This window comes from Heterocephalus glaber, unplaced genomic scaffold (assembly GCF_053883595.1).
Source record: "Heterocephalus glaber isolate CG9 unplaced genomic scaffold, H.glaber_assembly_v1.0 deba00001532, whole genome shotgun sequence".
In the NCBI taxonomy this organism is placed as follows: domain Eukaryota; kingdom Metazoa; phylum Chordata; class Mammalia; order Rodentia; family Bathyergidae; genus Heterocephalus; species Heterocephalus glaber.
The window spans coordinates 26,428,753-26,441,920 of NW_028258330.1; the positions used below are offsets into that span (position 1 = coordinate 26,428,753).

The window sequence follows — 13,168 nt, forward strand, 5'->3', positions numbered from 1 at the left end:
TAAAGTCTTTGTAAATAGGGAAGGGTGGAGGGGGTGAAGGGAGGGCTAGTAATGGGGAAAAAATAAGAACCAAGATGCATTATGTAAAGGTACAATTCCCAATGAGAAATGTAATTGTGTGGTATACCTACAATGTACCAATAAAAGAATTTAAAAAAAATAAAAATAAATAAAACATATAAAACAGAAACAAAAAAAGAATAATCCTGTTGTGAAGATCTTTTGTTTTCACCTCTTCTAAGGAGAGGCAGAGCTGAAAGCTTGCCCATATCTTAGGCAGTCAGCTTCCTGGATGTCCAGACAAGCAGCTGAAGGCCAATTCCTAGACCACCTGACCTTGATTGAAGTTTACTTACCACATTCAGTCTACTCTTTTCCCTATTTAGTAACTGTTTTAAATAGGTAATACATGTACATGGTAATAAAAGTTAAGTCTCCTTTCTACCTTTATCCCCTAGCCAACCAATTCCTCTCTCTAAGAAACTCGCTAGTTTCTGAGGAATCCTTCCACATATAATCTACATAGGTACAAATTCACACATATTCATTTTACATAAATAGTAGCTTCTTTTCCTTTTTATTCACCATGACAGCATTTTATACAGACTTTCTTTACACTGATAAAACACTTTATATACCACAAAAAGGACAGAAGTGAAGAATGCTCAACTCCAATTCTGTGTTTCACCCACAGACAACAATAGGTGTCCCAATAATATCTTTTTTGGATACCAGAGATGAGAGACTTGTACTGATTTATTTAACCATTTTTAGAGTAACACCTGATCTAGACTGAATTCAGCTTATCTGGAAATTTTCTCTATTCTAAAAATGACTAAGAAAGGGAAAAAAAAAATCTTAAACAGGAAAAATGAACACAAGCTATCATTAACAGCTAACATAATTGTGTGCGAGGCACATGGTATTCCCTATCACCTCATTTCATAGCTGAGAAAACCGAGTCTTTGCAGAGTAACTAGGCCAAAAAGCCAGGCACGATGGTGTGCTTTTAATCCTAGTTACTGGGTGGCTAAGGCAGGAGGACTGCAAGTTCAAAGCTAACCCAGGCAACTTAGCAAGATCCTGTCTCAAAGTAAAAATAAAATAAATTAAAAGGGCTAGGAATATAGCTCAGTGTGAGGCCCTAGGTGAATCCCTATATATATATATATATATATATATATATATATATATATATATATATATATATAGGGATTCACCTATAAATCTGATCCCACAGTCATATTTGTATGCCTCCTTTAATGCTTAGGCCAACCAAGAGATTTGGAGGAGTAGAGAGCTTAAAAAGAATTAAGATGTGTTATATACATGTACCAGCTGCCCACAATGAATATAATCATTAGGTACTGCAAAGTATGTAGTAATAAAAAAATTTTTAAAACTGAAATGCTCAAAACAAACCCTCCAAATGCATTTATCCTATTTTCATTTAATCTTTACAAGGATAATTTAAGTCACAAAATTAACATCACATTAGAAAATGTAGGCTAATCTGAGGCAAACATATCTATAACAGCAAAAAGTAACTGCTGGCAGTCTATCGGGAAAGGACAAAACTAAATTTTTCTTTAACACACACACACACACACACACACACACACACCCAGTTGAGCAACTGAGATTCAACAGGATAAGGTAAATCTACCCAGTGCAGCTCAAAAACAACAGTGTGGCAAAGTAGTTAAGAGTTATAGGACAGCCTGAACCATCTAAGAAAGGTTAAGGGATGTAGGAAGGTGAAAGGAGAATGAATAAAATCAATTCAAGTGGTTAACCTAAACCAAAACTTGATGACCTCAGTACCCACTGCAAAACAAAGCCAAAGCTTGTCACACTTTGACCATACAATAATGAAGTTTGAGTCATGAGTAAGCTAGTCCACGACTGACAGTATTAAGTTTAAACAAAAGAACAGAAGGGTTCTACTTTACACTAAATTCACATGCATATATTGCATTCCTCATCATAAATGCTTCTGATAAATGTTTAGTTCAAGTCATACTTTGTCACTGATTCAAGTTCATAATTTCAAGGCTTTTGGGGGGAGAAGCTCCATGCTAAAACATAAAAACTACCCTTAAGTATGCAAAATAAATATTTAAAAGATTCTTATGTTAAGTAATTAATTTAATCATTCATCTAATAAGTATTTACTAAGCACCTACTCTGAATATAGATTTAATTCTGTGCATAAACTATTCTCTGCTTAGGAACATTTTCAACTGCTTCTCCCAAGTTTGATGATGTTCTTAAACCCACAATTTATTATTGAGGTTTTAAGCGTCACAGTATTATCCCCGTCTCTCAGTGATTCCAATGGCTCATAAATAATACTGATCTCTTTTACATATAAGGAAGGCAAATAACCCAGCTAATAAAGAAAAAAAGAATGTTCAAGCCTTGTCTAACAGCTCCCTAATCTCTCTAAAAGGCAAGTACAGATACAGGAGACAAAAAAAGAAAAACTCACTGACTAGGAGTCTCAAATAGCAAAGGGATAAAGGTATGGACTCTACGTTGTTAAATGAGTGCTACAATTTATTAAGTCCTCTAATGTAAGACTTGATGCATTTGTACTCATTATCTCCTTCAAGCTACATAATAATTTATCCATCATAACTTGTCCCCATTTCACAGAAAAGAAAACCAAGGACCTTAAGTAACAAAGCTGCACAGTGAAGAGAGGAGCTGGAATGAAGCCTGAGCTTCCAGTCTTCCCCCAAACCATAGTGTCTCTTATTCTATTTCCTCCATTCAGTGACAACACAGCACCAAGAGCCTCTTCCTGCTAAATAAGACAAGTGGGAAGACAACAGTATCAAAAGAAACAGGAATGTTTCCTAGCCACAACTTCCTCCTCTTGGTCTCAATTTGCAAGGGAAGAATTCTTGTTATTCCCAATTTTGACCTCCTGCCACCTATTGGCAATTCAAACATCCTGTCTCACTGGCTCTGTTTGGGTCTCTGACAATGCCAGTTGTGTTTTGGCCTGGTTTTGCCCACGTAGTAGTTTATAAGCTGCTTCTAGGGGATCTGATTTTGAACTCAATGAAGACTAGTGGGCACCTGGGCAAGTCTGTCACACTGGCTGCTATGAAGGAATCCAAAAGGGGACTTTCACGAAGTTTGTTTCCCTTTTCTGTCACTGGCTGAGGCCAGGAAAGCTGAGCCTACATGGCTATACTCAAGCCCCAACAGTGTGCTAATGAATGGTTCATTTATTTAGGAGCTGGCACAATGACCCTTTCCCGGGGCTATGTACATGGCTATCTCCACCTGGTTTCCTAACTCCCTCTCCATGAAGCCTAACCCTTCAGGGGAGATTATGGGGGCCAATGACAGTTTGTAGGCAAACAGAAAAATGGGTAAGGCACTTCCTGAAGCCATCTCACCTGACAAAAAGCTACCTCCAAGAGCTGTATCTGGCCAGTGGCCTGCTTGTCAGATCCACTATAAAGAACAGACTTCTGGGTAGCAGGTATCAGTGCACTCAGGTTATGCAATGCAAATAAAAATGCTGTACAGGCCTTTGACTTAGAGGGAAAAAACTCCCTACGTTTTGGGTGTTTGAACAGAGCAACTCTAGATGGAGGAAGGAGAAAGAGGATGTCCACATGGCTAGGAGACACCATATATAGCAGGTCCAGAACTGCTGGCATCAAGCAGGAGCCTGAATGCCCTATAACTGCATAAAAACTGCCCTGGTAGTTTTAAAGAAACCTTTGCAAAGGCTGCCAGCGTCTGTAGAGCAGTTCTCTGGCTGGACTGAGACTGGCACTTGTCTGCTTTCCAACCCTTCCATTCCTATTCTTTACTCCCTTTTCTTCTTTCCCAGAAGCTTCTTCCCTTCAGCTTATAAAACATTCCAAAAAAGGGGGTCGGGGATTTAGCCCAGTGGTTTCGCCACCTGCTGTGCAAGCGCAAGGACCGGAGTTCGATCCCCGGTACCAAAAAAAAAAAAATTCCAAAAATAAAAAATAAAAAAAATTTAAAATGTCCTTAAAAACAAAACAAAACAAAAAAATAAAACATTCCAGTGTTTCCTCCATTTAAAATAAAAAACAAGCCAGGCATGGTGGCCCATGCCTGTAATCCCACTCTGGAAGGCTGTAGCAGGAGGATCACAGCTTTGAGCCCAGCCTGGGCAACTTAGCAATTAAGCAAGATTGGGGCTGGGGATTTAGCTCAGTGGTTCCAGTGCCTGCCTCACAAGTACAGCGGACCTGAGTTCAATCCCCGGTACCCACAAAAACAAACAAAAAAAGAAAACGGAGGAAAGCAATTAAGCAAGACTCTGACTCAAAATATAAAATATAAAAGGGCTGGGGATGTAGTTCAGTGAGAGGGTCCAGGGTTCAATCCCCAATACTGCACTAAATAAAGCAATAAAATGCTCCCCCACTTTCTCCCCCCCCAAACTAGTAAACATCCTCTCACTTTTCCATGTAACTTTAAACTTGTTAAAAAGTAATTTACAGTGACTTCTTCCCCTAGTAACTCCTCAAGCCCATGCACTCTAACTCTAGCCTCCAGGAGACCTATTTAACAGTTCTTGACCACCCCTGGCAACACCCTTCTGTGCTCCCATATGATCTTCACATCATCATACCTACACTATGTTCAGGGTTTACCAGGATATAGTTAGTGAGAGCTAACCAAGAAATACAATGCCCACTATATAGCTTATAATCAGTAAGTATTTACACTGCTGTTCATATGCAAGAGAAGAGACTTTTGGCCCTTTGAAAACCCAAAGGGGACATTCAGGCAGGAAGCAAAGCACTGCAGAAGGAGCTCCACATAGTCAGCTTTGGATTTGTCTTCAATCCTCCACTGCTAACTAAGTGAAGGAGCCAGTGACAAATGCTGTAAGATTGCCAAAACTATCTCTCCATTTGTAAAACAAGGGAATTGGACTAGAGATGTGGGTTGTTTTTTTTTCTCTCATGTAGTTCCTCTAAAGTTTTTTTTTTCCATTAAGTTTATTGGTACATTTTAAGTATATATTATGATCACATTCAACAATGGCAATTTGTATCTGTACATGATATATCTTGGTTCTTGCTTTTTCCCCATTTTCCTTCCCTCCTTCCCACCCTCCACCCCTCCACCCCTCCCTATTTACAAAAGTTTTGTTTCTGGGCAGGGGATATAGCTCAGTGGCACCATGCCTGCCTCTCAAGCGCAAGGTCCTTAGTTTGATCCCTGTACCAAAAAAATAAAACAAAAGTTTAGTTTCCATTTTTTCCTTCTTTTCTCATATATTTTTTTCTTTCCCTTCTTTCCTTTCCCTCACTCTCCCTCCCAAACTGAGCTTCTAGGGAACTACTTAAGGGTCCCTTTTCAGCAGGCACACTGTATAGATGTGAAGTGAGCAGGTCATTCCTATCTCCTTCGATCCAAGTAGCAATCCTTTTATACATTTATATAATTGTGCCTGAGCATTAGATTTCATGTTTAAAAAGGATTCTACTGGTATGAAGTTTGAAAACCTCTAGGTCTCTCTACACGGAATGCTTTTTCATCTACTCTTTTACTTCTCATTCTTCACATGTCAATGTAAACGCTGCCTCAGCAGTGAAGGCTTCCCTAACCAATACTGTTAGGTACCCTTCTCCCACAGAGACTTATCAAATCCTCTCATAGTACCTATCACAGTTGTATTTTATTAATGTCTCTCTCCCCACTCTAAGCCCTATGAGGTCAGAGAACAGATGTGTTTGTTGCACACAATAGGTTCAACTGAGGAATAAATGCTCTAATTTTATTAATTTTTGTTTTCAGCAGAGGGGATTGAACCCAGGGCTTTCACACTGAGCTATATGCCCAGCCCTTTTTACTTTGAGACAGGGTCTCACAAAGTTGCTAAATTACAGGGCTTGGCTCAAACTTGGACTCCTTCTGTCTCAGCCTCCCAGAGTGCTGAGATTACAGGCATGCCAACATGCCTGGTTTATAAATCTATGTTTAAGAATAAGCAGGTACTTAGGTACTTTTTTTTTCAGTACAGGTAGGCGCTGTACCACTGAGCTACATTTCCAGCCATAGGGACTTCTAATTTGTTACTTTGGTAGTTATGATTCCTAATGAGGACAATAACTTAATACTTAAATTTAGCAGATCCACACTCAATTTCTTCTTCACTATATACTAACCAGCTCTTTACACAAGTTCTCTGACTTCTCTAAGCCTCTGATTACTCTTACATAAAATGAGACTAAAGTAGTCCTAAGAATGTATGAGATAAAATGTATACATAAATGATAATGTATGTAAAGCATCTAATAGCAACTATGTTTATGATACACCTTAAACAATTTTTTTTTGGTACTGGGGATCGAACTTGGGTCCTTGGGCTTGTGCAGTAGGTGGCGAAACCATTGAGCTAAATCCCCAGCCCCACCTTAAACAATTTTTAAAGCTACAAAGTGCATTCTACTCCCTTTCTACCCCGCTTTCATCACAGGTATGTTCTACTTTTATTTGTTCCATTCCATTTCCCAAAATTAGCTTTTGCATAAAGAAGTTACTAGTGCTCCAGGACAATCTTAAGTGGCAAGAGTCTACAAATCTATCGACACAATGGCAATATAAACTCATTAGATAAATCTCCCTCCAAAGGGAGGCTTACATAGGAACAGATCTTCACCACTCTCACCTGATCAACTGGCCGAGGTCAGGACCCTCTCAGTTGCCATGGGAGCCAGGGAAGATCCCAAGCCATCAGTTATTTAATAACCACTTGCTGATACACATCAAATCATTACACTGTATGCCTTAAATGCATGCAAGTTTTTAAAATCAACAATTTTTAAATAAAATAAAAATAAGATGTTTGTTGGGTTTAAATTCTTTTCTTCCTCCCCTCCCCCCAGCAGCTGGGTTTAAATTCTTATTAAAATTTCTAATAAAGTTTTTTTTACTAAAAAAATTACTGATGCAAAATAAGAATAAGACATGGGACTAAGGGGAAGACATCAGATACAAATATAACAAAAATAATACTTCCTCTTAATAAATTCACCATCACAAAGACTGGTACAATATTAAAATGTTACATGATGAGCCAGGTGCAGTGGTGCACACCTGTAATCCCTCACTAAGGAAGGCTGAGGCAGGAGAATCACAAGTTCAAGTCCCATCTAGGCAACTTAGTGAGACTCTGTCTCAAAATAAAAAAAATAAAGGGCTGAGATGTCACTCAGTGGTAGAGCTCCTCAGGTTCAATTACCAATACCAGGAAAAAAAAAAAAAAAGCACATGATGAATGTCATAGAAGAGTGCACAAAACACTAAGAGACCCATCATTTGTGACAACGTGGATAGAACTAGGAATCATCATGTTAAGTGAAATAAGCCAGGCACAGGGAGAGAAGTACTGCGTGGTCACATTTATATGTGAACTCTAAAAAGTTGATCTCCGGCCAGGGATTTAGCTCAGTGGTTCCACCACCTGCCTCGCAAGCGCAAGGACCTGAGTTTGATCCCCAGTACCAAAAAAAAAAAAAAGTTGATCTCATAGAAGTTTAAGAGTAGAATGGTGGTTACCAAAGACTGGGGAGAGGGAAGGGTAGGGAAAGGTTGATCAGTGGGGTACTAAGTTACAGCCAGAAGCCAGAAGTTCTGGTGTGCTACTGCACAGTAGAGCACAGATAATGATAATGTACTGTACATTTCAAAAAACTAGAATAGGGCTGGCAATGTATCTACCTCAGTGGTAGAGTGCTTGCCTAGCATGTGTGAAGCCCTGGGTTGAATTAATCCTCCACACACAAAAAAATAATAAGGAAGAGGGGAGAGGGGAAGGGAAAGAAGAAGAGGAAGAATGGGAAGAAAAACAAAGACGGGGAAAGGGAGAAGGGGAAGGGGGAGGGGAAGGGGAAAAGGAAAGGGAAAAGGAAGAGCAGGAAGAAGAGGAGGAGGAGGAAAAGATGCTGAAAGTTTTCACCATTGAAGAAATAAGTATTTGAGGAGATACATATGTTTAAGGCACATGTATGTATACATGTGTACACATCCACACACACATGTATACATGTTTATATGTACATGTATATATCTAACTGCTACATGGGAGCTCATTAATATGTATAATTTTTATGATTTTATGTGTCAGTTAAAATTTTAACTTTGAAGCCAGGCGTGGTAGCACATGCCTATAATCCCAGCACTCAGGAGGCTGAGGCAGAAGGATCACCATGAGTTCGAGGCCAGCCTGGGCTACATAGTGAGTTTGAGGCCAGCCTGAACTACATAGCAAGATCCTTTCTCAAAAAAACAAAACACACAAAATTTAACTTTTAAAAATGGAAAAATACTAAAGGAACATAGACAAGAAGCTGTCTTCAGAAAGAAGGGAAGACTTCAAAAAGTAGATAATACCTTAATTGGGGTTGAAGGAAAAAGAGTTTGTTAAATGGAGACAAATGGAAAGGGCATTCTACACAGAAGAGATTTTGTTGTTTGTTTGGTTTTTTTGGTACCGGGGATAGAGCTCGGGACCTTGTGGTTGCAAGGCAGGTGGCGGAAACACTGAGCTAAATCCCCGGCCCACAGAAGAGATTTTGTACAGAATGGCATCAAATGAAACTAGCACAGGAAGTACAGGCTATATATGGTGAGATATGGACATCATGCTAAGAAACTTGAGAGGGGAGGGGAGTCCAATTTGTATTGAAAAGACTAAGGAATGGGGAGAGGGAAGCCAGAGGCCAAGGACCAGTTTTCAGGTACTGGTGATAGTAACCCAATGAAATCAGTTTAGTGCTGACATCTTGAATTTCTGCTTAAAATGAATTCAAATGGAATAGAAAAATTAGAGATAGGGCCAGGGATGTAGCTCAGTGGTGCTGCGCCTGCCTGGCAAGCTCAAGGCCCTGTGTTTGACCCCCGGTACTGGGAAAAAAAAGTTAGAGATTATCTGACACTATAAAGATGAAAAGACAATTTTTTAGAAAACTTTTGAATCAGATATATGTGTGTGTTCTGGGTCACACAGTAAAATGCGTTTGTTATTACAGCTTATGGGCAAAAACTTTCATTAGGTAACTGGTGACTAAAGGAGAATGCTCAGCTTTCTGGTATGGGCACCTGAATGGATTTACAATGCCAGTGGCCAAGACAAGGAAAGGAGGAGGGTACTCCTTTTATCAAGTCCATGTAGGGATTCGAGGTAGCTCAGATAGCAGGCTCTCTCAGCATTTTTTCAGCACTCACAGTCAATACTAATATTGTTCAGCAAAAACAATGGATGCCTAGTCACTGCAGCTGCAAGCTCACATGAATGGATAAACAATCGATAAGGGTCTTGCAGGAACTGGAAGGGGTCCCAGTCCTAAATTCCAATTTACAGAAAAACTGTGAAACCAGAAAAAGCAGACAGGGTAAGTGAAACATCATTTCTTCCAGGGAACTAACAAGATGTGAAAAATCCTCTCCCTTTTCTAAGAGCCTACACGGAAGCATCAACCTTCAGAATCTGAGAAGCATTTTAGAAAGTCTGTCACCAGGATATCTTTATTATTAGGAGTTTGTCTGGTTTTGGTTTTGTTTTAGGGGAGAGGAGTCTTTCCACTTTTATGACTGTTTTCAAAGCCTCTCTTGCTTCTCCCTCCAAGAGGTGCTTCAATCCCCATATATCTGGCCAATCAGTGCCAACTGCTGTAATTTTCAATTTGACTGTCCTTCAGTTACTCTCCTAGAACTTCAGGCTAAGAGAACAGGGCTAGAAGAGAGTAACTTCTCCACAGACTTGGGGTGGCTCCATCAGTTCTCCTACCCCCTATCCCTTAGAAGAGAGACGTCCCTCAAATTATTCTTGGAGAATCACAACACAATTGGGCCCTAAACTACTTTTCTGGTGACACTCCTAGTACATTCCTCCATAAACCCACCCCAGACACTTTAGACAACTGGCTGCCCCCAAACACTCTGTTCTGTCCATGATCTGACCTCTTCTCCTCATACTATCTAACCAAAATGCCCTCTTTTTCTCTAACAGAAATTCTACCCAACCTTCATGCTACCAACACAGTCACTTTTTTGATGATACTGGGCTTGAACTCAGGGCCTCATGCATGCCAGGCAAGCACTGAGCTATAATACCCCTAGACCAGAGCCACTCTTTATCTAATGTTCCCCTCACTTGCTGCTGCCACATTTGGATTTAGTCACACCTCTTTGTGCTTTCACAGCATCTTCTTGTGTCTTGTCCATATTATTTCATTATCATCCATTACAGGTAATTATACCTTATGCCTGTTTTTCACTAAAGTTTCTTTAAGGTATAGACCATGTTGTAGCCTTCTTTTCAACAAACCATGATCCTGAATACATAGTATATCATCAATAAGAGTTTGCTAATTCTAATCAAAAAGCTACGAATTCATTCCACCTAAACCTGCAGATCATCAAAACTAAGAGTGAGAAAAAAATAAATAAATAAAAATTAAAAAAAAAAAACAACTAAGAGTGAGAAAGGAGATGGAGAGACACCAAGCACAGTTTTAAAACAGGCAGCCTCCCTCTCCCATACTTAAATGGTAGTGGTACACCCTACTCCTCTGAGAAATTTAATCAAGCTCAGCAAGGAAAGCTAGGTAGCCATAGTTTGGAAACTTTAAAGAGCTACAAGTAGTTTCAAGGTTCTACCAGTTGCTATTAGTCAGATATTGACCTTGGGATGTGGTCACAGGGATTATATATTTTATTTTGCCATCCACTCCCTCCACCACTCTGATAACTCTAGCCATATAGGCAATAAAGAGTCTTTCATTCGGGCTCTGAATATTATCTTTGAGCTCCTCTGGGAACAGCTTAGCCTTCTCTCAACCCTCCCAGCTTTCCAGTGAGTAATTCTCCAGGGCCACCTCTGCAGTACTCAGCTTTTGAAAAGGTAGTTTTCCCCTCATTATACCCAGCTTCTCTTCCCTGCACTCTCTCCTTAACCTTCACCACAAAGACCAAAAGCATACTGCCTGCCTTCTCAGCGGCCTAACAGCGATGGCATGTTTCAAAGAACTAAGAGGTGGAACTAGGAAGGGTTTTGATAGTTGCACCTTCCCCTGTGATCATATAAGCATTATTTAAATTTAGCACAGAATCTAGCCATTCCTGTTTATACCTGATTATTTTATGAGTCTTATCTCCCCCACTAAACAGAGGGTTTCTTGAAAACTATCCCTAGTTCACAGCAGTGTCCAGGATGCAGTGTGCACTCAAAAAGCTACCAGCTTAGGGACTGGGGATTTAGCTCAGTGGTTCTGCTGCCTGCCCTGCAAGCACGAGGTCCTGAGTTCGATCCCCAGTACTAAAAAAAAAAAAAAAAGCTACCAGCTTAGGAAAAAAAATAACATAAAATAAACTGCCACCTTAGGCTCCTTTGTCCAACTTGGTGACGATACGAGTTCAGAAGAAACACTTCAGAGGTGACCAAAACCATAAAGTCTTTATTTTATGTAATAGTCCTGTGATGCAAAGCTCAGTTGAAAGCTCTCAAACAAGAGTCCTTTTGACAGGGTGGTCATTCCCCACATTCCTCAGATAGTCACTATGGTCAAAGCAGTAAACTTAGTTCTCCAGAATTTACTTTCCCAAGATCTGGCAACTCAAAAAATGTACTCCCCAGCCCCGACTTCAACAACTCCTATATCCCTCTGACCTTTAATACTGTGTAACAGTAGATGAAAAATTGATTTTTTTTGGCTACTTATTTCACAGCTGAAGAAAAAATATACTGTTTAAGGTGTTAAATATTTTTACATGCAACAAACTGGCATGAATCTAACCTGCACGCACATTTTAGAGGTACGGTGTATAAATGTCAGTGCTATAATTTGTTATAGGTTTCTGATGACCACCAATGAAAATGACCACGGATTCTCACAATTCAAACCACTTTTACGTAAATGTGAACTTTCCTAAAACAGCCAAGGGACAGAACTTTCCATTCAAGCTCTGAGAGATACTGATAGCACTGTTCACAGGGTTAGATGTTCTTTGAAAAACTCCTACAAATATTAGTTTCTTTCTGGACCTATGCTTTCACCTTTAATAAAAATGTGCTTCAAGACACCAGTTATTAAAATGAAAGGAACAGTTTTTCATCCCTGAAACTCTCATTTCATATAACCAGCCCTGCAGAAGGCTATACCTTACAAATCAACAGGGCTAAACAAACAAAACAAAAACAGTAGTGATTTCACTTAAATTGCTCACTTACCAGACATGAAGTAGGGTTATAAGAAACCATGAATTGAATGTATCTGGCATCTGACACCCTAAAAAATAACAATAAAATCTAAATAAGTGAGGGTTTAGAGAAGGCACACTGACTATATTTTAAATATTGGTAAGATTATGTTCAACTGAAATATACGGCAATATCATGTTTATTAGGCTTTCACAGAGAACAGTGGAAACATGTGGAAGCCAATGGAATGAAAGAAAACTGAACGGAGCCAGACAACCAGCCTTCTTCTTTCAGCCCTATTAGCACCTTGCTGTGTGGCCTTGGGCAAATCATTTTTTCCTCTGAATCTCAGTTTTCTCATTTTGCCTAATGCAGTCTAGATGATTTCTAGGGTTCTAGTTCTAGTTTTTTCTGGTCTCCTTTTTCTATCTTCTTCCTTTGAGGTGATCCAATGTGGTATAGTCACAGTATGTTGAACAATTAACTCAAATGAGCAGGAGAAATAAATGGGGCTCTTGGAAGCTGCTGCTAAGAAAGTAGATTATACTTAATGAAGCCCATTCATCACCCCTAAGAATGAAAGAACTGTGCAGGACCTCTCCCTGATTTCAGATCTTACAAATGAGATCTATACTCAGACATCCAGGCCTCTTAATTTTCAGAACTCTACGAAATACCTCTGGTTAGATGAGGGAACCCCCACGGAATACACATGAACAAGGAGAAAAACTAGAGTAAAAGGATGATGAAAAAAGAGAATCCATGGGAAAGTTGGGCCTTTATGATAGAATCTGTCCTTTGGGGCAATGACTCTAGAAAGAAGCGGCAACTTCTGCCTTTCAGCAATTGGTGAGTTACACAATTACTAAGTGATAACAAAGAGGGGTCACTAGGAGATAAAACATAAGGTAAAATGCTGTGAGGCATACTAACATCACCAATACTAATAGGGAGCTG

The 13,168-nt window shown here is 39.6% G+C and overlaps 1 protein-coding gene across 3 annotated transcripts in view; it reads right to left on the reverse strand.

Annotated features, from left to right (window-relative positions):
• The window catches only part of Uqcc1 (ubiquinol-cytochrome c reductase complex assembly factor 1), a 102,812-nt gene that overhangs the window by 58,494 nt on the left and 31,150 nt on the right, over positions 1–13,168 (reverse strand). For all 3 annotated transcript variants that reach the window (XM_004867875.4, XM_004867872.4, XM_087188943.1), the window contains one exon: positions 12,242–12,299. In XM_004867875.4, the coding sequence (XP_004867932.1) occupies positions 12,242–12,299 (58 nt within the window). The remainder of the gene's footprint in view (positions 1–12,241; positions 12,300–13,168) is intronic.